The following is a 23,049-nucleotide window of genomic DNA, read 5'->3' as shown; positions in this document are numbered from 1 at the left end:
GAAACGGGCGATGCGGCGCCGGTCAGGCTAAATCCCTTCCGACTGAGTCCCGTGGAGAAGGAACATGTTCAGTCGGCTGTTAACGATATGCTAGAAGCCGATATTATTTCGCCCTCCTCTAGCCCGTGGGGAGCGCCTATTGTGCTGGTTAAGAAGCAGGACGGGTCCCTGCGATTCTGCGTTGATTTCCGTCGCCTGAATAAGATCTCTGTGGCTGACGCGTATCCGCTCCCCAGGATGGATGAGTCCCTCGATGCATTGTCTGGTGCGCGATATTTTTAGACTCTTGATTTGTTATCGGGGTTTTGGCAGTTGCCGCTCGACGAAGAGTCGAAACCTAAGACAGCATTTCGGACTCCAGGGGGGCTGTTCCAGTTTAACCGGTTACCCATGGGACTTCACTCCTCTCCAGCGACGTTTCAGCGACTTATGGAGCTGGTTTTGTCGGGCTTGCAGTGGGATACATGCTTGATTTATATGGACGATGTCATTGTTTTCAGTAAAACGTTTGAGGAACACCTCCGGCGATTGAGAGGGGTGTTCTTGCGAATGCGATCGGCTAAGTTGAAATTTAAACCGGCCAAATGTCACCTCCTTCGTAGGTCCGTTAGATACTTGGGTCACATTGTCGATTCTTCGGGGATCTCCACCGATCCCGCGAAGACGGATTGTGTCGGTTCGTGGCCGACACCTACGTCCGTTTCCGACGTGCGTAGTTTCATTGGGTTTGCTTCTTATTATCGGCGGTTCGTTGAGCACTTCGCCACTATTGCAAAACCCTTGCACGCTCTAACGGCGAAAGGAGTGAAGTTCAAATGGGGACCGGAGGAGGAGGCCGCGTTTCGCTCCCTCCGGGACGCCTTGGTGGGTGCCCCACCCTTGTGTTATCCCGATTTTGCCAGTCCCTTTTTGCTGGACACGGATGCTAGCAACACGGGCATTGGGGGGGTGCTATCCCAAGTCGTTGGGGGTGTCGAAAGAGTTGTCGCCTACGGTAGTAGGGTGTTGTCTCCGGCGGAGCAGCGCTACTGTGTCACCCGTCGCGAGCTGCTTGCCATTGTTTTTTTTGTGCAGCAGTTTAGGCCATATCTTTATGGTCGTCACTTTACAGTCCGAACGGACCACGCGGCGCTACAGTATTCATTGAGGGTCGCCCAGCCCTCGGGCCAGTTGTCGCGTTGGTTGGAAGTCCTCCAGGACTATCAGTTTACGACTACGTACCGTAAGGGGTTGCGACACACGAATGCCGATTGCTTGTCGCGGTTGTTGCCTTGTGATGAATGCGCGTGTTTGTCGGGATCGGCGCGCTGTAAACCGACGCTTGCGGGGGAGATGGGGGCACTGGCTGCGACAGCGGGCGCACCGATCGGGGATGATTCCACTGCCTCTCAGGGTCGGGACTCGCTGCTCTCGCTGTCGCTCAGCGAATGGGGCCGCCTCCAGATGGCGGACAGCTCGCTGCTAGCATTGCGCCGCAAGGTTGGGGGTCCCGAGGGGGACCAGGAGCGTACCGGCTCCTATGTACTTGAGCGGGGCGTGTTATTGAAATGGGACAGTTTGTCCCGGCGGAACGCACTCGTGGTGCCTTCCGCTGTGAGGGGGAGGGTTGTCTTGGCGGCACACGAACGCCTCTTGCACTTGGGAGTTAACAAGACGCTTGCCCTGCTTCAGCGTGACTATTACTGGCCGGGAATGGGAAGTGATGTGGTGCATATTCTGAAGGGGTGCGTTGAGTGCGCCAGGCGTAAACCACCGGCCGTGGCAGCTAATCCACCGCTGCAATCTATTCAGGTCTCGCGTACCAACGAGCTCGTTGCACTCGATATTTGGGGCCCTTCCCAGTCACGCCGAGAGGGAATAAATATTTGTTAGTGGGGGTCGAATACTTTACCCGATGGCCTATGGCGTGGCCTCTCGCTAACCAGTCGGCAGCGGCTGTGACGGATGCCTTCGTCCAGGGCTATGTCCTGGACAAGGGGGCTCCCGAACGCCTGCTGACCGACCAAGGTAAAAATTTTTCGAGTAAATTGTTGCAAGAGGTGTGCGATCTGTTGGGTACCAAGAAGGTGCGTACCTCCCCGTACCACCCGCAGACTGACGGGATGGTGGAGAGACTCCACAAAACCTTGACTTCCATGCTGTGCCAGCAGGTGTGCGAGGCACATGTAGATTGGGACCTGCAGGTCCCGGGAGTCCTTGCTGCGTATAGAATGGCCCCCCATGCAGCTACGGGGTTTTCCCCATTCTATTTGATGTACGGTCGGGAAGCTGACCCGCCAATAGAAACGCAACTTGGCCTGTCCGCTCCACGAACTAATTCTAATTTGGCAGAACATATTAAGTTTAATATTCACAAGCTGACAGAGGCGAGGGAGGCCGCGCGGCTTAATTCGCGGGCTCGCCAAATTGCTAATGAACGGTTGCGGGCACGGAAGGTGTCCATGCACGAATGGAAACCAGGTGACAGGGCCTGGCTGCATTGCCCTCAGGCACCCTTGGCTACGTCGCCTAAATTGTTGAGACCGTGGAGGGGACCCGTGGAGGTCGTGCGCGTTGCACGGCCCCAGTGCGTTCAGATAAGGTGGGGAAAGCGCCGGTGGTACGTTCACCCCTCCCGACTGAAACCGTTCTCGCCTCCATATGGCCTCCCCTTGTGTCGTGATGGCCGGGCGTGTGACGTGACCGGCGACCCAGAGGGGGAAATGTCTCTGCCTGATCCACACGTATTTTCGCCTGATCTGCTCCCAGGTGTCTCGGAACTGACAGCTGCCGATCACCGGCGGCCGGATCCCCGCGGCGGGGCCGGCCCTTTCAGGCCCGTTCCGCGCCGTCTGGAGCAGCCGGAACCGCCGGACGGTCGTCAGTGTCCCGCCCCATACGATGGACCAGCCAGACGGACTCGCGCCAGGTCGTGCTACTTTGCATGACCTGCCTCGTGAGGAGTCGGGGCAGTTGGAGCGCCTCGTCACTGCGTGTAGTCGCAGGGACGTGGGGCGCGTTCGTTTCGAATTTGCTCGTATCGTGTTATTGTTGACTTTTCGGGTTCATTGTCAATCTGTACATAGTTATTCTTGTTGTTGTTGTTGTTGTGTTATGTTACGGGGCACACTCGGGGGGTTACGGGGTTTTTTTTTGTTGGTTGTCGTTTTATCGTCGCGGTTGGTTGTTGTTAGCAGCCGGGCCGGCTGCGAGCTATGTGGGAGGGGGTGATGTAGTGGTGATACGCGCTGGGTGTATATGTCGTGTGCCAGCGCGTATGTACGGGTGTGTGTGTGGTGACGCGCGCTGACGGGGAGGAGCAGGCGTCAGTGCGCGGGTGGGGGTAGTGCTGCTGATTGGCTGTGTGCCGGTGACGCGCCCAGAGGGAGTGATCGGGTAGCAGCGCGGTGTGATTGGTCGGGGAGTGGAAACACGCGCTGAGCGGAACCGGATCGTAGGGATAGCGCGTGGGGATTGGGTAACTGAGGAGCGGTGCCGACGTTGAGGTCCGCATCCGCTCCGTCTCCCGGGAAGAAGGGGTATATAAGGTGATGCACAGAGGAGCAGGGGAGAAGTGGAACCATCTAAGAATGAAGACGAGGGTGCAGAGATAGAGCCCGGAGAGGAGAGTGATGGAGAGTAATGGAGAGTAATGGAGAGTAATGGAGAGTAGAGGAGAGTAAGGTATAAGTGTGTAGCCAGCGAGAGAGAACGGTCTACACGAGCTGAGTGATGTATAGTGTGTAGCCAGCGAGAGAGAACGGTCTACACGAGCTGAGTAATGTATAGTGTGTAGCCAGCGAGAGAGAACGGTCTACACGAGCTGAGTGATGTATAGTGTGTAGCCAGCGAGAGAGAACGGTCTACACGAGCCGAGTATGCATACGGTGTAGCCAGCGAGAGAGGAAGGTCTACACGAGCCGAGTATGCATACGGTGTAGCCAGAGAGAGAGATGCAAAGTCTACACGAGGCGAGTGGAGAGTGTAGCAGAGGCGCAGAGTCTACACGAGGCGAGAGAGGAGTGTAGCCGAGGCGCGGAGTCTACACGAGGCACAGAGAGCCGGCAGCACAGAATCCAGAGTCAAGAGAAGCGCATTGTGAAGAAGAGAGGCCACGCGTTGTATTGTTACAAGTCAAGATTTAATAAAAGAAGTGTGTTCCCGTCAAGGAGTTTCCTGCCGTCATTTTCCAATACTTCACTGGTACAAAACTGACACCTTTATTCAAGGCATCATGTTTGCAATAACCACAACACAAGTAGTCAAAAAAGCAAACAAAAAGAAGCAACTCTGATAATGCTAATAATATGCACTGTCCTTGAAGTTGATTGGTCCACACCCGAGACGGCTTTCTTTAGAGCCTAGTCCCCATTGGTGTTGGACCAGATGACACCAGAAGGCGTACAACTCTAACACAGTGCAATATCAGAGTATTGAGAGCTCGGGGTAAGCATTTACACTATGAGATCTCTTTTACCGGTGGCAAACATGATGCCTTGAATAAAGGTGTCAGTTTTGTACCAGTTTAAAAGGGTAAAAACCTACTACTATATTTTGCCACTGGCAAAATAGATCTCGTAGTGTAAATGCTTACCCCGAGCTCTCAAGACTCTGATATTGCACTGTGTTTGAATTGTACGCCTTCTGGTGTCATCTGGTCCAACACCAATGGGAACTAGGCTCTAAAGAAAGCAGTCTCGGGTGTGGACCAATCGACTAATTTATATATTTACACGATCTAACACAAACCTGTATTATTGATGACATTGGACGCGAAAGCCTACGTGTTAATATAACATTAGTGTAATGAGGATACGTTCCCAGCCTTCATAACTTACCATTTCATACAAGAATTTCGGCAGCCTATGGCTGCCTTATTCTAGTTCTTGCTTCGCATCGCCTGCCCCCCCCCCCCCCCCCAATGATATCCTCTTCTCTCCCCCGCCCCAATCCCCATTGTGTGCACATATTACTGACTTTATTGTATGTAGGGTGTGTATGTATACATTCCTACAAAAGAAAAAATAAAAAAAATCGGGGGGGGGGGGGAGAGAAAAAAAACATTTTGGGGGTGGGTCGAAATTTTTTGCAAAACTGTTGGATCAACTTTTTACCCGCACACCTGGGAGGGGGGTTCACTTTTTTTATAACTTTTTGATTCGGACCATCTGAAAGGCTCTCATAACTTAATTTACGCACAAACGGAAAAATGGAACATCGGGCTTTCATCTTACCTATAAAAGTCACTTTGTCTGCCTGTGCCTGTCTGCATGGGTACCTTGTGACACTTAAATGACAAACGGTGGGGTTTACATATAAAAGTACCCAGATACCACGCGATATGCCCCGGGACGAAAAAGCACTATTCGTATTTCGCCTCCGTCAAGTTTAAAGTAGTTAAATTAACAATGTATTCAAACTTGATTTGGAGCTTTCGTGACTGCAGGAATTACTATCTGGTAAAGTAATGCAGAAAGAAAATGAAGTAATAACATACGACGTTTCGATTGCAACACAAGCAATCATCAGGTGCAAAATAAAGTTTATTTGATTAAGTGTTTTTTCGCTCTCTTTGTGTCCTCTCCTCATGTTGTAGTATTTCCTGCAGTCACGAAAGCTCCAAATCTCCCATTGACATGCTAATTTCTCTACCCCCCCCTCTCTATTTAAGGCCTCGACAGAGGCGTTGTCTTTCTGTGTGCCTTTGTGTGTCTGTTTGTCTCTGTAAGTCTGTCTCTGCTTGTGTGTCTGTCTGTGTGTCTGTCTGTGTGTCTGTCTGTGTGTCTGTCTGTGTGTCTGTGTTTTGTCTCTCAAATTTAGTAATCTTTGGAGGAACGCAATCAACCAGGTGGGGTATTGACTGGTGTTGGCCGACTGTGTTGTATTGCATTATTTCCAAGTTTACTATGTTTGTTTTCTCGTTCATTTGTACCTGATGATGGTAGATTGTGTTGCAATCGAAACGTCGTATTTCATTATTATTTTATGTAATTTCATTCTACATAAACCAAAGAATAACTTCTCCTGTGTCACTTTACTTCGCATCCCATATGGATGCTCCTCACACTAACAACGTACCCTTGCTCCGAACTCCCTCTCTATACTCCGCTAACCTGTCACTATACCCAGCTAACCTGTCAATTAATCATTCCGCTAGCCTGTCACTCCTCTCACACCTCTCCCTCATCCTTGTGCCCATCAGCCAACACCGCTGGAGAGAACGAGTGTGGCGGGCGAGGTCCCAGGCTCTTTGTTCCATCAGCTCCAACCAACTGCCCCGTGTTGCGCTGCACACACCCTTATATCCCCCCCTAATTAAGGGTCCTCAGTTACCCCCCATTAAGCCGACACCTCAGGAGCACCTCCGGCACGTGTTCTCTCTTATCATCTCCATCTCCTGCCTCTCTGGTATCTACGCAGTGTTCCCACGCTTGCACCTGCCAGTCCCCAAATGCACCCGGTTAATTATTGATTCTCCGCCTAATTGCTGGCGCCTTTCTGGCGGCCACTTCATGTCCTACCGCTTGCACCTGCTCGCCCTCAAATGCAGCCCCTATTTGCAAACCCGCATGTTATGCCACCACACTACTATAGTCAGTAGTTACTATTATAGAGTCGGTAGATACTACTACAGTCAATGGATGCCACTTTCGTCCGTATATACGGCTGCAGAGTCTGTAGATACTACTATAGATTCAGTAGATACTACTGTAGAGTCAGTATTTACTACCATAGAGTTGGTGGATACTACCATAGAGTCAGTAAATAATACTACAGTCAGTACTGTAGATACGTTGGTCAGTAAATAATGCTAGTCATTAGATACTACTATTCAGTCAGTTGCTACTACTGTCAGTTATTACTACTACAGTCAGTAGATACTATTAGGTTCAGTAAATAATACTACAGTCAGTATATACTATATACCAGAGGTGGGACAAAGTCATTGTTATGCAAGTCCAGGTCGAGTCGCAAGTCATCAAATTCATGACTCGAGTCTGACTCGAGTCCAAGTCACATGACTCGAGTCCACATCTCATAGGTGGGACAAAGTCATTGTTATGCAAGTCCAAGTCGAGTCGCAAGTCATCAAATTCATGACTCGAGTCTGACTCGAGTCCAAGTCACATGACTCGAGTCCACACCTCTGCTATATACTCCTGCATAGTCGGTAGATACGACTATAGAGTCAGTCGATACTGCTATAGTCAGCAGATACTATAGTCAGCAGATACTACTATGGAGTTAGTAGATATTAGTCAATAGGTACTACTATAGTCATTAGATACTGTACAGTCAGTAGAGTCCACTACAGTCAGTAGATACTGCTATAGAGTCAGCAGATCCTACTATAGTAAGTGGATACTACTATAGAGTCGGTAGATACTATTACTACTGTAGGGCGGCCGGGGGATGGGTGGTGGCTTTCACAATAGCTTAGTATTTGTGCATCTATACGTTATGTTTAAGAGAAGACGTTTGAATATACGTTTCCCCCGGGAAATGCCAGGCACTTCCTTCTAGTAATAAACACTGCATAACTTACCAATCCTATCATTAACAAAGAAATGTTACATTAAATGTAATAGATGTATTACTGTACAGTATTAGAATTACGCACCGACATAAATTAAAGGGTACTGTAAAATATATTCACAAAGTGGAATCGTCAGTGCAGTCATGTTGCATTGCCCACCAAACACCATAGCTCTTTAACATCGTCCGTTGCCGTACGCCGATTGGCCAAGATGAATGTAAATAAACATTTTAATGACCCATCGCGATGTGCAACGCTCAAGAAAAATATCTTATAATTTATTCTTATTTGTATAGCGCTGGATATGGAATGTTTAACTGTTCATAAAGTCGGGTTATACAGGTAGGAACAATGTTCCACACTGCCCACCAGGGATTATTTGTCTGTCTGACTGTCTGTCGTGCATAAATATATATATAATATAATCAGCTCTTTGATTGGTGGAGACCGACTGCCAGGTACGGAGAGGGGAGGTGCCTAAGGAAGAGGGTCAGGGGAGGGGCCTAAGGGTGGGAATAAGGGGAGGGGCCTAAGAAAGGGGGAGGGGCCGATAGTTATGGGGGCATGCTACCTGGCTGGCTGCCTGGCTACCTCAAGTCAAGTTATCTTTTATACAGGTAGGAACAGGTTCCACACTGCCCACCAGGGATTATTTGTCTATCGTGCATCAGAATGCACCCTCCCCCACCGACCACCGAGCAGGGCCACGATTGGTTGAGGATGTCGCAGAGGGTGGGGGGAAGGTAAACACGCCCAATAATCTAACTCCCCCCCCCCCCCCCAAACGCCGAGCGGGGCCGCCATTGATAGAGGTGGGGTGTAAACACGCCCACTCATGCAAACCCCACCACCCGAACACCGAGCAACGCCGCGATTGGTTGACGATGTCGGGAAGGGTGGGGGGGGGTAAACATGCCCACTCATCCAACTGCCCCCCCCCCCCCTGAACGCCGCGCTGTCCAACCAAGTTCCTACCTGCCCACTCCGAAGGAACGTGTTACAGGTAGGAACAGTTCCACACTGCCCACCAGGGATTATTTGTCTGTCTGTCGTGCATGGCCCCGCCCCACCAGAGCCCTCCCATTGGCTCGGGGGCACCGACCAATGGGAGCGGTGGGTTGGGGTTGGTAGAGAAGGGGAGGTTAGTGGTGGGGGGGGCACCGCCACGACTCGGGCCAATGAGGAGACGTGCGATGTTTCATTCACAAAATTGAACTGGGGGGGGGTGGCTTCATTCATAAAATGGAAGCATTGAAAAGAAAAAGCGGATCTTTTTGCCTCGTGTTTCCTTCAACATTCCCAGCCTTAAGGGGATTCAGTTGGGGGTAGGGCTGGGTGGGGCTGGCTGGGTGGGGAGGGTGAGGCGGGTCACCCCGTGGTGCCCTTATAAAACTAAACGTTTAACCTACACACTACACTTATACAGGTAGTAGTAACAGCTTCCACACTGCCCACCAGGGATTAGTTGTCTGGCTGTCGTGCACGATTGCGCTGTCCAATCAAGTTCCTACCTGCCCACTCAAGGAAAGCGTTTTATTATTTTACCAAATTTTCCCTCAACTAATATAATGGTAATCATTTCAAAGTTCGTTATGCTGAGACTTTGCATACCGAATATTTTCATGTCGGTGCATTATTACTATAGTGGGCGGAGGAGCGATGCTCAACAATTAGCAGAACGCTGGATGGCTAAACAAGCAGCGAGTTGGCACAGTAGGGAGCAGTCGTCTCAATTAACCCATAGCACGGTCTGTCCCGTGACTTCCTGTCGATGAGCCTTCGGTGCTTCGTGGCTTCAGGGTGCACCTAGCCTGGCACAATAGTCGTGAAGTCACCACCAATTCATGGCAATTGGCGTTTGTTGATGAGGGAGCCCCTTTGTGGTACTTTGTGTAAGTTTGTGGTAATTCGCAGCATCAGTGCTAAACTCTGATACCTGACAGCGCCAATCAAATAAAGGTGTCACGTGGTGATTTAACTCAGCCACCCAAATGTTGGGTGGCAGAGTAACAGTATCCTTTTTGGGACATGCTTTAGCGGGTTTCGGTTTATACCCACAACCCTAGCTAGCACTGTTATTTAAATTTTGGTGGTGCCCTCATTTCACGCGACGCCCAAAATCACCGTGTGGAATATAACCAAGACCACTGCCAGTGGCGGCTGGTGATATTTATTTTTGGGGGGGCGCATTTTTTTATTTTATTGAGGGGGGCAAATAAATATAAAGCAGTACCAAAAACCATTTTGACTACTTGAATATAAATTTTGATGATCTTTATTTACATTTCAGACCAAAAGAAGTACCAAAAAGCATGTTTCCTACTTGAACATAAATGTTTCTCTTTTATATACATTTCAGACCAAAGTACCAAAAAGCATGTTTCCTACTTGAACATAAATTTTGCTCTTCTTTCTTTCTAGCCAGCAAATTTCTCAACTACTCTCTGATTAAAGTCAGTCATCTCCGTAACAAGTCTCTTTTCCATGGACAGCAATGCCAGTGCATTCAGCCTCTCCTGGGTCATGGTGTTTCTGAGAAAAGTTTTTATTCGTTTCAAGGTTGAGAAGCACCTCTCAGCTTCAGCCGTGGTCATGGGTGTGGTAATGATAACTTTTAGGAGAGTCACAATTTCGAAAAAGACTTCTTCGAGATTATTCTCCATAAACAACTGGAATAGGTCCACAGCACCACGGCAGGCTCTGAACTCTTCCTTGCTGTAGATGAGACCGAGCTCCGTCTTCAACTTGCTTCCACTGAGCATCGGGTACGCTTTCATGGTGCTGCTCAATGCATCTTCAGGAAAGGTATCCTTGTACTCATCAAACCTGTCCCCCTGCAACAAGGTGGCACAGACAAGGTGGTCTGTGAAGGAGAAACGCTCCCTAGTGTGTCCCAGGATTGTGTCACAGACCTATAGAGATAATTAAACAAATAGATATATAAATGTAAGGTAGTAGCCTGGAGTAGACCACTAATTGTCACAGTTGCAATTACTTTCAAAAGAAAAATAGAGCCATTTGAGTTTTTGTCCCATACAAGACTGTAGTTTTTGGTGGCTTCAAATTTCATTTGATCATTTATTTTTATGTTGCCAATTTATTATTTTTGGGATGCTATTGTATATTAAAATTAAGATTTTTGTTAGGATTTATACCAAACTAAAAATGTTTTCTTGAGTCTGTAGAATATGATATGTAGGCAGGACATCTCTGCAGCACAACAATAATGTAAAATGGTATTTTGACTGATTTCTATAACAAACTCACCTCTGCTGCAATCCTTTCACGGTCTTCCGAACTGAGCGCCCGGCGCCTCTTTGTTGGACGAGAACCACTGCTTTGCTCACCAATGGAGTGGAGAGAGTTTCTGCAAAGGACAAAGATAATTTATTATAATTTTGGCAAAGGATAAAGAGAGTTAAAAATGAAAGAGAAAGCAAATAATGATCATATTACAGGAATAAAGTTACCTGATCTTTTGTATTTCTTGTTGGAACTGTTGGATGCTCACTTTGATATGGACTGAATCAATGTTCTTTTTCTGGAGCTTGGCATAGAGGAAGTCTACATGTGGCATGATGTGGTGATAAAGTTCCAGAAAGAACTTAAAATCCTCATCCTCCAGTAGCATGGCCAGGGCTCCTGCTTCTCTGACAGTATTGGGGTCGAAGTCACCCGAGTCTTGTATGCTCTCAAAACAGTGAATGAGATCCTCTCTGTGCTCAAAAACAGTATTAATGGCACGGCTATGAAAGTTCCATCTGATGTTGCTGGATCTTGGCAGTCTATGGGCAACCACTTTATCCAGAAAACATGTCCGCTTGGGTGACTTAGAAAAAAAGCTGGCAAATCCACCAATGTTAGAAAAAAATATTCTCGTCTTGGATATGTGAGACGTGGCCTGTTGCATTATCAGGTTGAGCTGATGTGCGTAGCAGTGGATGTAGTGGGCATTTGGGTACACATCTTGTATTTTTCTCTGAACACCTGCAGTGGCACCCCTCATCACGCTGGCCCCATCATATGCCTGGCAGATGAGCTTACTTTTCTGATCCTTAGGAAGGATAGAAGCAAGACGCTCTTTTAGTGCAGTAGCAATGGACTCAGCTGTAGCTGACTGCAGAGGGATGAACTCAAAAAAGCTTTCCTGCACGTTATTTTTGTCGTCGATGTAGCGCAGCACAAGCACAAGTTGGGACTGTGTGGCAATATCTGTTGTTTCATCTGCCTGGATTGATAAAAAAACTACTTGTCTGGACTTCTTTGATTATTTCTTCTCTTGTAACAGACAACATACAGTCCAGTAGCTCGTTCTGTATAGTTTTCGACGTTCCCTTAAATACAGTAGCACTGTCAAGGTGCTCTTTCAATGCTCCATCAAGAGAGGCAACAAAATCCACCAACCAGCGAAATATACCGGGGTTATCTGAGCTCTCACTCTCATCATGGCCATGTAACGCCAACTCAAATGCTCCACAAAATGTCACACAGTCTATCATCCTGGACAGTATGTGTCGATTTTTTGTCACCTCTTCGTTGTGCCTTCTAATGCCAATCCTGTAGCCTTCATCTAGTTGTTCAGCAATGCTAACTCTGCCCAAAAACGTTAGTTTCATGCTATTATCAATATGGCTGCGTCTACTTTCATGACGTTTGCATTTGTCAGAGAGATGTTTGAGGTCTCTTACCCCCGTCGTTGTCCACAAAACTTCAGTGCCGACACTTTGAAATAAAAGACAGGGAAAACAAAAAAGAGAATTGCTAACATCACATCCAGCCAGCCACCTCCGTTTCTCATAACAAGCGCGGGTGAAGCTTCGTGTGTAGCTTCGTCCTCTGTCACTGGCCTGCTGCTGGATTTGTAAATCGGGTTTGTCCGGTCCGAGATCCTTTATCTTTTTTATTTCTTCCAGCGAAAGCCTTGTGAAAGGGTTTTGTTGTAAATAAATTACAGAATTTGGATGAACTGCTGCCATTGTTTACACAAAAAATTTGATCAGCCTAGCAAGTGTCGAAGTGGTGTCGCCTGCGCACTCGCAGTAGTGGCCCAGAGCGTAAAGTTGAATGACAGGTGACGAGAACCAATCAGATTGGATAAAATAACATGTATCCAATTCTGATTGGCCAGGGACGCAACGACTTGCGCCCTGAGGAGAATCTTTAAAAAACCAATTAGAGACCAGCTTCAGGTCACATGCTGTCCGAAAATTTAAAGTCTCACATAGACATCCATTTGTCCGGCGTCCCGCATGGAACACATTGAAAAACATAGAAAATAGTTGACCAATTAAAGCCAGTTTTTATTAAATGCTGATGCTTTTCTTACTACCAGCCGGCACATCGTATGAAAAAAATATTGTATTTATGTATTTGTATATAATTTTTGTATATGTATATTTCTTGAATCTTGATGGGGGCGGCGCCCCAGCGCCCTCTATTGACAAGCCGCCACTGACCACTGCCTATATATTTTCTAAATGTAGAGGGTTTCCTTAGAATGCAATCTCTACACAAATCTTACATTGCCATAGGGCAACAGGCTTACTACTACTTTTCCAGGAGTGCATGCATCACAAGCCACTATACCAACCCAAATGACCCTCGCAACAACACAACAACCAACACCGTTATACAACAACCCGACGACCATGGCTTGACCAACTTTTTCTACCACGAACACGGGGGGGGGGGGGGGGCGACGACAGCAGAGCAAAACCCCAAAGGCACACCCAAAGCATCACCCAGCTCTGAAACAGAATACTCCAAGCAGACTAGGTCCCAGCCACTTCGAGCCGGATCAGTCCCAGCTACCTCGAGCAGGCAACCTTGAGCAGGATCAGTAGTGAAATAAAATTCCGCCCACCTCATTTTCCATCTCCAGCACGGCAGCCACCTCGAACAACCCCAGGAGCAGAATGAAATCCCCCACCCCCTTTCCCATGGTTCCCCGTGGCGGGGCCTTTTATTCAATCACACCCTTGGGCCCTTCCTCAATTTAATTAGCACGGCGTGCCCACGAGTCCAAACCCCTTGCCCACGAGCTTATTCAATCCCACACACCTGCAACCCGCCCCCCCCACAAGTCCCCAATCAACTGCCACACAGAGAGTAAAGCAAAACATTGACGTTATACGGTGGAACCTCGGTATATGTCGTTAATTCGTTCCAGAAGGTAGGACTTATACCGAAAATGATGTATATCAAACGAATTTTTCCCATAAGAAATAAAGGGAAAGGAAATAATCAGTTCCAGATAAATTGTGCAATATTAGTGTGAGTGGTTTTTTCAGCATTGCTTTAGTCAAAGGTAAGTGTTGCATAGTGGATAGTCCTACCATGAAAAAAATTAACGAATTATGACATGTCACACGTGTAAAATATTTTTTGGATAGCCCGCACCTCCATATACCCCGCAGAGTCTTGTTTTGTTTGTAAAAAGTGGTATACCCCGCGGGTTATATGCGGGAAAATACGGTAATGGTTGCCAGTATGTGGTAAAAAAATCGGAGCCCCCCAACCGCCTTTGCAGAGCGCGATGGGGAACTTTTTTGAACCTGCATAATCAAGGGCCTTTCTATCTCTCATACTTGAGGGGAGGTCAGTCTGGGAAGGAAGAATTTGCGGAGGTAAGGGTTTTTTTCACTTGTAGGGGAGTGCTACGTGTATAGGCCCTCGTAAAAGCATCTAAAGTGGGCATTTATTTCCTTGACATTTGTGAGAAGGGCGACCCATGTAATATTGGATGCAGGCTGTCAGTGCAGTTCTATCTGAACTTAACCATGATATTTCCTGTAAAAGGGGAGGAGTCATGGAAGATACATCTTTCATATCTAGAATTATGGTTTGGTCGTGAAGAATCGTATCCATCTCCAATTTGGTAGAGTTGATTTTTCTCAATGCTTCGAGATTGTATAACCTTTGAATAGTCGAGAGAGCTGAGTCTCGTATCCTTTTTCAATTAATGAGCCTCAAGAAGGCTTTAAGGCTATCCCATATGATCAGGATGGACATTGGGGGATGGACCCGTCATGAATTCTTCAATTTCCTTTGTGATCTCTTTGACATACTTTTCATCGAGTAGTCTCGTGTCCAGGGACCAAACGATATGCATCCCTTCTTCAGGATTAATAATTAATTGGGCAAGGACCAGGGTATGGTCAAACAGTTGCAAATTTATTATTTTTATTTTCTGGTGATTTGCTATATGAGGGGTTTGAAGACCAGAAACAAATTTATTCTGGAGAGTTTCCTATATGCCATGAAAATGTGGGTACTAATGCAATTTTAACTTATATACTTTACTGAGTAATTTAAGGGCCACCATTGTGGTATGATGTTATATTCTTCACCTGGTTTGCAGGGTTCGATCCCAGCCCTGACACCTGTATATTTGGAGTTTGCATGTTCTCCCTGTGATCGCGTCGATATTTTCTACAGGTCCTCATTTGTTTTGCTGTTATGGATTTCTGCGTAATAATCCACTTTATTTAGCTATGGTTTGTAGCCAAGTCGCTTCTGAAAAATAAGCTATGGCTTCCTAGGCCTTGGTAAGATAAAAATAATTGTTTCGTTTTATTTGTATATATTTTATTTTTTATAATTTTTATTCACGTTCTTTCTTATTATTATTTTTCTATCTACGTGACTTTACCGAAATAACCAAAGAATATTTTTTCCAACCAAATTATATGTTTTTAAGTTTCTTTGTTTACCTTGCCTATCATTTGCACTCTTATCGTGTTGTTGTATTCTTTTTTGTTATAACGTTCTGACCTGCCTCTACTGGACAAATGTGAAAAAGAGCTTCATAGGTCATTGGATTCCTCCAGCATAAATAAATATTCTGATTCTGATATGTAGTCACAAAAAAACGAAGGGGGGGGGGGCGGAGGGAGAGGGGGCGTCTAAAATGTCGTAATTTCTGCATTTGTCTCGCTTACTCTCTCGGTCTCTCCAAAAACTAATAAAATATCAGTCACTGGCTCGACCATCAACTTTTTCAGCCTATAGCTTGGACAATATTTTCGTGCACGTAAATACATTTTGGTCTGTGGCTCAAATCTACACTTAACTTCGTACACATCTTAGATTTTTACAGTATTATATGAATAGTCCTTACTCTCTGGTTCTTTCGGTAAAGTCACGTAGGTATAAAATAAAATACAAAAATAAATCACGACGTTTCGGAAGCAACACAAGCGTCCGTCATCAGGTGGGAACACCACAGCAGCAACAAACTTGCTGTAGTGGGAAAAAGAGTTGCATATGACAAGAGATTATATAAGATGAGAGGGGGGGAGAGGTGCCAGGGAGGAGGGATGGAGAGGGTGGGGGTGTGGGGTGTGGAGTAGCAGCGTTTCGCAAGGGCAGATTAATGCTGCTAATGTGAAACAATGCCAGAGCTAGGGAATGAGCTGAAGAAAACTGGAAACGTGGATGTGAAATCAAGATGTAAAGTATTTAAGATTTTACTTGGTTAATAACATCCTTCCAATGATTGCTGGCACACCTCAAAGCCTTCACAGACCCTCTCCTGGGCCCCCTTCAGTTTGCCTACAGAGCCAACAGGTCTGTGGATGACGCAGTTAACATGGCCCTCCACTTCACCCTACAGCATCTGGACTCCACAGCATCCTATGCCAGGATCCTGTTTGTGGACTTCAGCTCGGCTTTTAACACCATCATCCCTGCCCTGCTTCAGGACAAGCTCTCCCTGCTGAACGTGCCAGACTACACCTGCAGGTGGATCACAGACTTCCTGTCTGACAGGAAGCAGTGCGTTAAGCTGGGAACACAAGTTTCTGCCTCCAGGTCCATCAGCACTCAGAAACCTGTTTGATCTAAGCAACGTCAATATCAACTTACTCTAATATCCAAACACGTATCAGGAAATAATAGAAACGACAGTACCCATGCAAATATACATCCTCATCAATCCGGATTGAATGATAACAAAACAATGGCTAATATTCACGATCACGTGATTAAGAAAACAATAGGCAGACCCTCAAAATGGCAATATTCCTACAGAATGTGTCTTCATAAAACGCGTATCAAATGGTTAGAAAGCATCAATGATCGGATCTCACGATCATGTGATAAGCGAAAACGTACATGCTAACCCACCAACAACAGTATTCATGTTAAGCATAGGTGTTCATCAAAATAAACTTATCAAATGTCAGAAAAACATCAACGATCGAATTTGCAAGGTAATGTGATTAAAAGAAAAACAGCTAATATCTCCAAATTATAGTATTCATACCGATACCGATATGCACGACGTTGATGTGTGTCAGCGTGGCAATCATGGCAAGGTCCACCAGTCATGATGTATAGTGTGGTGTGAGTTCGTTCACGTGCGATCTTTGCATGAGGTGTCGTCACCAAATGTAAGCTGTGTGGTCACGTAATGGGTGCGTGTAGGAGTCGGTGTCCATCTTCTATCTTCTCTGTACCCGAAAATACATCTGTCTCACCAGGGAGCGTTGATTAGTAGACTTGATCCGCTGCTGGAGTGTGCTGCGAATACGCGGATCGCTGTCCACTGACGGCTGTCCGCCAGTCAGGCTTGGTCCACAGCTGGAGTGTGCTCATGACTCTCGAGTTAGTATGCTGCCAGTTTGCCGTTGGCTGCTGTGCCACTCGCTGGCAGGTGGTCTGCACGCCAGGCTTGATCTACAGCTGGAGTGCTCTGTGGCCCCGCTTGCCCAGTACTTGCAGCTCATCAGCAGAGCGGCTACACGTCGCGGCACTTGCCCCGGCATGTTGCCAGTCTGTCATCAACAGCCTGGAGAGTAGCTTGGTGTGCGAGCATCAGTTATGGCTCCCTTCCGGAGGTCTTACGCAGTGCAGCAGCCTGCACGTCTGTCTCTGCTCACAAGCGTGTTGCGCCTGAAACATCGTGATTTATTTTATACCTACGTGACTTTACCGAAAGAACCAAAGACTATATGGATTCCTGCAGTCACGAAAGCTTCAAATCAAGATAGTTACTGTAGTTATTTGCATGTACGTTTTTATATTTACTGTAGTTATTTGCATGTACGTTTATCGAAGGCCAAAATAAATTTTCAAACTAAATAAAGGCTCTGCTTTGACATTCGTCCATTTTTGACATTCGTCAATGCTCTGGTCCCTAACCAGACAAAAGTCCAAGGTATTTCTGTATAAGACAACCTCGCCACTATGAGCGCTCTCATGAACAATTTTCTGCTACTCCGTAACTTAACACAACACTACTTGGCTCCGCATGTGACTTAGAAAAAAACGTAAGAAAAAATTCCAATGACACTTAAGTCTGCCTTAGTAGGAACCCAACACTATTGTCAGTCACGATGGATTTTGTCTGCTGTTTAGATAGGATTTATAGCTTATGTTATTAATTACAAAAGGCAAATTAAGGCCCCACGTTCCACCCATCGTTGTACACGTGGTGCATCCATCCGGTCAGCGTTAGTTCATCCCAGGTTCTGCCCCCGCAGACATCCTGGTGCCTGATGTCATAACTCCTATCATACTTCCTCCGGAAGTCATCCCAAGATTGTGTAAGCACAAACCCACTTAATTGCGCCTAAATATGGTGTGTGTCTATAGCCATGTTTATTGTGAATCAACCTTGGTTACCTCCCTTTAGGTCGACTCATCCTTAAAATAAATTCCTGCCACAGCATGCAATTCTAGCCACTGGCACGACAAAGGCGGTCGGGCAGGCTCTAGTTATACCCCGAGCATACATATTATTTTGGTCTTGGAGAATTGACATAATTCGTATTATGTATATTTTCTGAATGATCTTTAGGTTCAATACCTCAATACAAAACTTCCATACTTTTTTATGAGATTATATTCTTAACCCAAACCTCATGGCACTTGTGTATCGATAAGCGTATGTTAATAAAACATGCAAATAGTCATATTCAAAACCTTCTGCCTATGTGTTGTATTGTCATTTAACAATACATATATCCTATCCCTAAAGTTAACATTGAATACCATGATGTTTGGGAATATTCATATGGAGTGGTTGTCACTTGAACGTTTCAACGTTCCAGGCACCAGGGTTTGTTTATTAGAGAGTGAAGCAGCAAGGGACATTCTTGTCTCTTTGCCCTGTATTTGCCCTCGGGTAGGCAGCGTGTTTATGGGTCCACGTTTGCGGAAATTTCTCTCTCAAAAATTTCCCTGGGTCACTTCTTGGCCATGCAAGAGTTATTCCTCTATGGCCTATATGCTACATGAGTTAAATTTATTCCTGGGAAACAAAATATTCTACGGCTTCAAAGCTCGCCTGAGCTTTAGTTATTCTCATCATGCCAATCTGATCAATGTCTCTTCCATTCTGTTTCGCCACTTCACATTCTAGTGCTGTTTTGGCTTTGTCACCTGGTTTTCCAGACTTTCAGAATGCAGGGAACACATATGTTTACCAGGAACTGTGACATTCAAAATAGACAAGATATTAAAAAAAATTGGTGCAGGCATATATACAACAATGACTAGTTTAGCACACTGGTGTGTTTGAGAATAAACCCACACAAATTGCAATTCGAGTATAACATTTCGCCAGTAATTACAACCAGCCAACAGACAGAATTATGGAGAAATGCTCATGTTTATGTCTTAAATAGAGGGATAAATGTGATGCCATCATTTGTGAGCCAATCAGTTGCGAAGACCCAAGGGGGGTTAACGTATTCATATAAATTACAATGGATATCTATTCTCGGTGAGGTTAGTCACAGTTAATCAACATAGATAATGTACATGCATAATGTATATTCTGTAGTTTTTGGGTACAAAAATCGCAATACTCGTTATTGGCTGCTGACAGTAAATCACCATCGACGATCGGTGACCTGTATCGGCATGCAATTAAACAGTGTATTACTTGATAATATGCTTCCAAGCCACACTAAGACTGTAACTATCAGAACAGTTAAAATGTTTTTTATTTCTCTCAATTTCAATACATTCTTTAATTTGTCTTGGCCAGTAGTAATGAGTTTTGCACAAAACATCAACATCAACATCAATTGATTCTAATTGTTAGTACGAGTGTTCTGCAACTGCTGACAGTTGTATTTGGGATAATTTAATATTTCTGATGTTTTTCTAGTCTCGTGCTGATCATTCGTCCTGTTTGCCCAACATAACATTTACAACAAGTGCAGTTAATCCGGTACATACCTTCTGTTAATAACTTCGCTAATACATCTTTAGTACCAGATATTAGTTTTGTCTTTTAGAAACCATTCCAAATCTCACTCGGATAGTTTGCTTTTCCAAAAATCTGGCTAGTATATCAGTTAATCCCGCAATGTATGATATTTTAATTGCTTGATCAGTTTCAACAATTATGCTATTTTATTTGGTTTTGGCATTCAGTGTCCTGTTGATTTGTGTATCATTGTAACTATTTAATTCCAGCGCTTCTTTAACATGTTTAATCTCGCTCCTCAGACTTTTACCATTTGACACTTTCTAAGCCCGATGTATGAGCGTCTTGATGAGAGAGGATTTTTGTGTGCGGTGATTGTGTGACTGCATTCAGATAGGCGTCATTATGCGTTTTCTTTCAGTAAACGCTGTGTTATTTTACCGTTTCGGTCTATTTGAGACTGAAACAGGAGGATTTATCCACAATTTTAGATGACGCCTGATGAAGCTGGTTATAATTACCGGCAAAACGTCGTACTTGAATTGTAAATGTTGTGGGTTTACTCTCCAACACACCGGTGTGCTGAACTAGTAACTAATTGGCATGTTTTGTTTACGTGACAAATCTTACTGGCTATGCCAGGTGGCAACGGGTTTAATGGCACATTTATATTTACACGCTCTAACCCAAAAAAACCTTTATTAAGGAAATATAGTACAACTTAAACTCGAAAATTTTTAATTTAAAAAAATATTGATAAGCAGACGGTTTGAGGTATCTCTGAGCACTGTTCATTTGGACATGCCGTCAACATAAACCCATTAAATAATTATTAATAAAAAATATAAGGCGTGAAAGTCTACCAAGTTGAATTGTATTGAGTTTTGTGTATTATATATTTTTGTTGCTTTATATGCCAGAGTTTTGTGATATTCGGTCCATGTTTCCATTGCAAGCAGTGTGCTGTATATTCTTCTGCCTGTAGTGAATGTGATGTGGGGGTGATGATTATGCTTTTTTTTTTACAGCTCGGCTTTGACATTGAGAACCCAGATAAAACAAATTCTGCATCAACAAAGCATCATGTCCGGCTGGTGGCCAAGGTGGAGTCAAAGTCCTTTAACAAGGAGATCACGGCCCATGCGCTGCTCTCATATCGATCAGGGCATGTTGTTGTCCAGACTGACAAGCCTATCTACACACCAGATGAGAAAGGTACTGTGTGTGTACTAGCTTTGTTAAAATCCTGAGTCAATGAGTGGGTGAGTGAGAGAGTGAGTGGGTAATTATGTGATTGGGTGAGTGAGTTGGTGAATATTATTATTTGGTTCTTTCGGTTAAGTCACGTCTAAAGATAAAATAATAAATTAAATTAAATAATAGAATACGACGTTTCGATTGCAACACAAGCAATCATCATCAGGTATAATGAAATAGCGACATAAAATCTAACCAGAAAACTATAGACAGACATATTAGCAGACAGATATCACCAAGATACATAGCGGGAGCAACACAGGTAACAGAGAGGGGTGATCGTTTCTGTGGGGTGGCCTTAAATAGTAATTATCTGTGGGGTGGCCTTAAATAATAATTCCTGCAGTCACGAAAGTTCTAAAATTAAGATTGAACCACTTCTACGGGGAAGTTTTAAGCTTATCTTTTTTCTCTCTCTCTGGCGACTTGTTTTCTCTGCCTGTGTCCTCTTTAGAATGTTCACACTTAAATTATAACTTAGCAATCTTTGAAATACGTAATCAACCAGGCTATGCGTTAATTGTGTGTTGACCGACCCTCTGTGTTGTATTACATTACATTTCGATATTTTACTAGGTTATTTAATTTTAGTGTGTCCTCCTGATTTTCAGGCTTACTTGCCGTGCAGCACCACGTCTGTTGACCACTCATTGATTTGCAAATTTTTTCTCTAACCCCCCTTCCTTCTCTCTGCCTCCGCCCCCCCCCCCTGTCTATTTAAGGCCACCCCACAGAGACGATCACCCCTCTCTGTTACCTGTGTTGCTCCCGCTATGTATCTTGGTGATATCTGTCTGCTAATATGTCTGTCTATAGTTTTCTGGTTAGATTTTATGTCGCTATTTCATTATACCTGATGATGATTGCTTGTGTTGCAATCGAAACGTCGTATTCTATTATTTAATTTAATTTATTATTTTATCTTTAGACGGGACTTAACCGAAAGAACCAAATAATAATTCCTGCAGTCACGAAAGTTCTAAAATTAAGATTGAACCACTTCTACGGGGAAGTTTTAAGCTTATCTTTTTTCTCTCTCTCTGGCGACTTGTTTTCTCTGCCTGTGTCCTCTTTAGAATGTTCACACTTAAATTCTAACTTAGCAATCTTTGAAATACGTAATCAACCAGGCTATGCGTTAACTGTGTGTTGACCGACCCTCTGTGTTGTATTACATTACATTTCGATATTTTACTAGGTTATTTAATTTTAGTGTGTCCTCCTGATTTTCAGGCTTACTTGCCGTGCAGCACCACGTCTGTTGACCACTCATTGATTTGCAAAATTTTTCTCTAACCCCCCCTTCCTTCTCTCTGCCTCCGCCCCCCCCCCCTGTCTATTTAAGGCCACCCCACAGAGACGATCACCCCTCTCTGTTACCTGTGTTGCTCCCGCTATGTATTTTGGTGATATCTGTCTGCTAATATGTCTGTCTATAGTTTTCTGGTTAGATTTTATGTCGCTATTTCATTATACCTGATGATGATTGCTTGTGTTGCAATCGAAACGTCGTATTCTATTATTTAATTTAATTTATTATTTTATCTTTAGACGTGACTTAACCGAAAGAACCAAATAATAATTCCTGCAGTCACGAAAGTTCTAAAATTAAGTTGGTGAATAAGTCAGTGGGTAAATATATGAGTGAGTAGGTGAGTGACGGTGTTACTGTTACGTGCAGTGTGGTGGTTGAACATCGGAGGAAATAAAACGGTCAGTCTGGTTGACCAAGTCCTCAACGTGGGTGGAGGAATCATTGAGTTGGAACTGTCACCATGGTAGTGGAAATTAATTATTGATAAGGAGGTGACTGTTTCTTGTTTCCAACTTATCGCGTTTATTACCATACCAAATACCATTTGTTGTCATGTGATCTCAAACTAGGCACAACTCACGATGCCATACTCCGGTTCTTAAAATAATTAGTTTTGAATAACTGGTAACCATATGAAAAAAGTATGAATGGTTACTGGTTTTCTGCACCGATAGGAATGGCTAGAGCAATGGACATAGCACGTTTCTAAAGCAGTTCAAACAATGGGGCAAGTTTCTCAAAACCCCATAGCCAACCTCTGTGAACCCAGCAGTATAAATTGGTAAAACACGAGTTGGTTAA

The 23,049-nt window shown here is 44.9% G+C and overlaps 1 protein-coding gene across 1 annotated transcript in view; it reads left to right on the top strand.

Annotated features, from left to right (window-relative positions):
* LOC144934673 (complement C3) overlaps positions 1-23,049 on the top strand; it is a 238,628-nt gene that overhangs the window by 5,210 nt on the left and 210,369 nt on the right. The window contains exon 3 of the mRNA XM_078860724.1: positions 20,705-20,891. Within this exon, the coding sequence (XP_078716850.1) occupies positions 20,705-20,891 (187 nt within the window). The remainder of the gene's footprint in view (positions 1-20,704; positions 20,892-23,049) is intronic.

This window comes from Lampetra fluviatilis, chromosome 11 (assembly GCF_964198595.1).
Source record: "Lampetra fluviatilis chromosome 11, kcLamFluv1.1, whole genome shotgun sequence".
Taxonomy (NCBI): domain Eukaryota; kingdom Metazoa; phylum Chordata; class Hyperoartia; order Petromyzontiformes; family Petromyzontidae; genus Lampetra; species Lampetra fluviatilis.
This window is presented reverse-complemented; position numbering and strand designations above follow the sequence as displayed.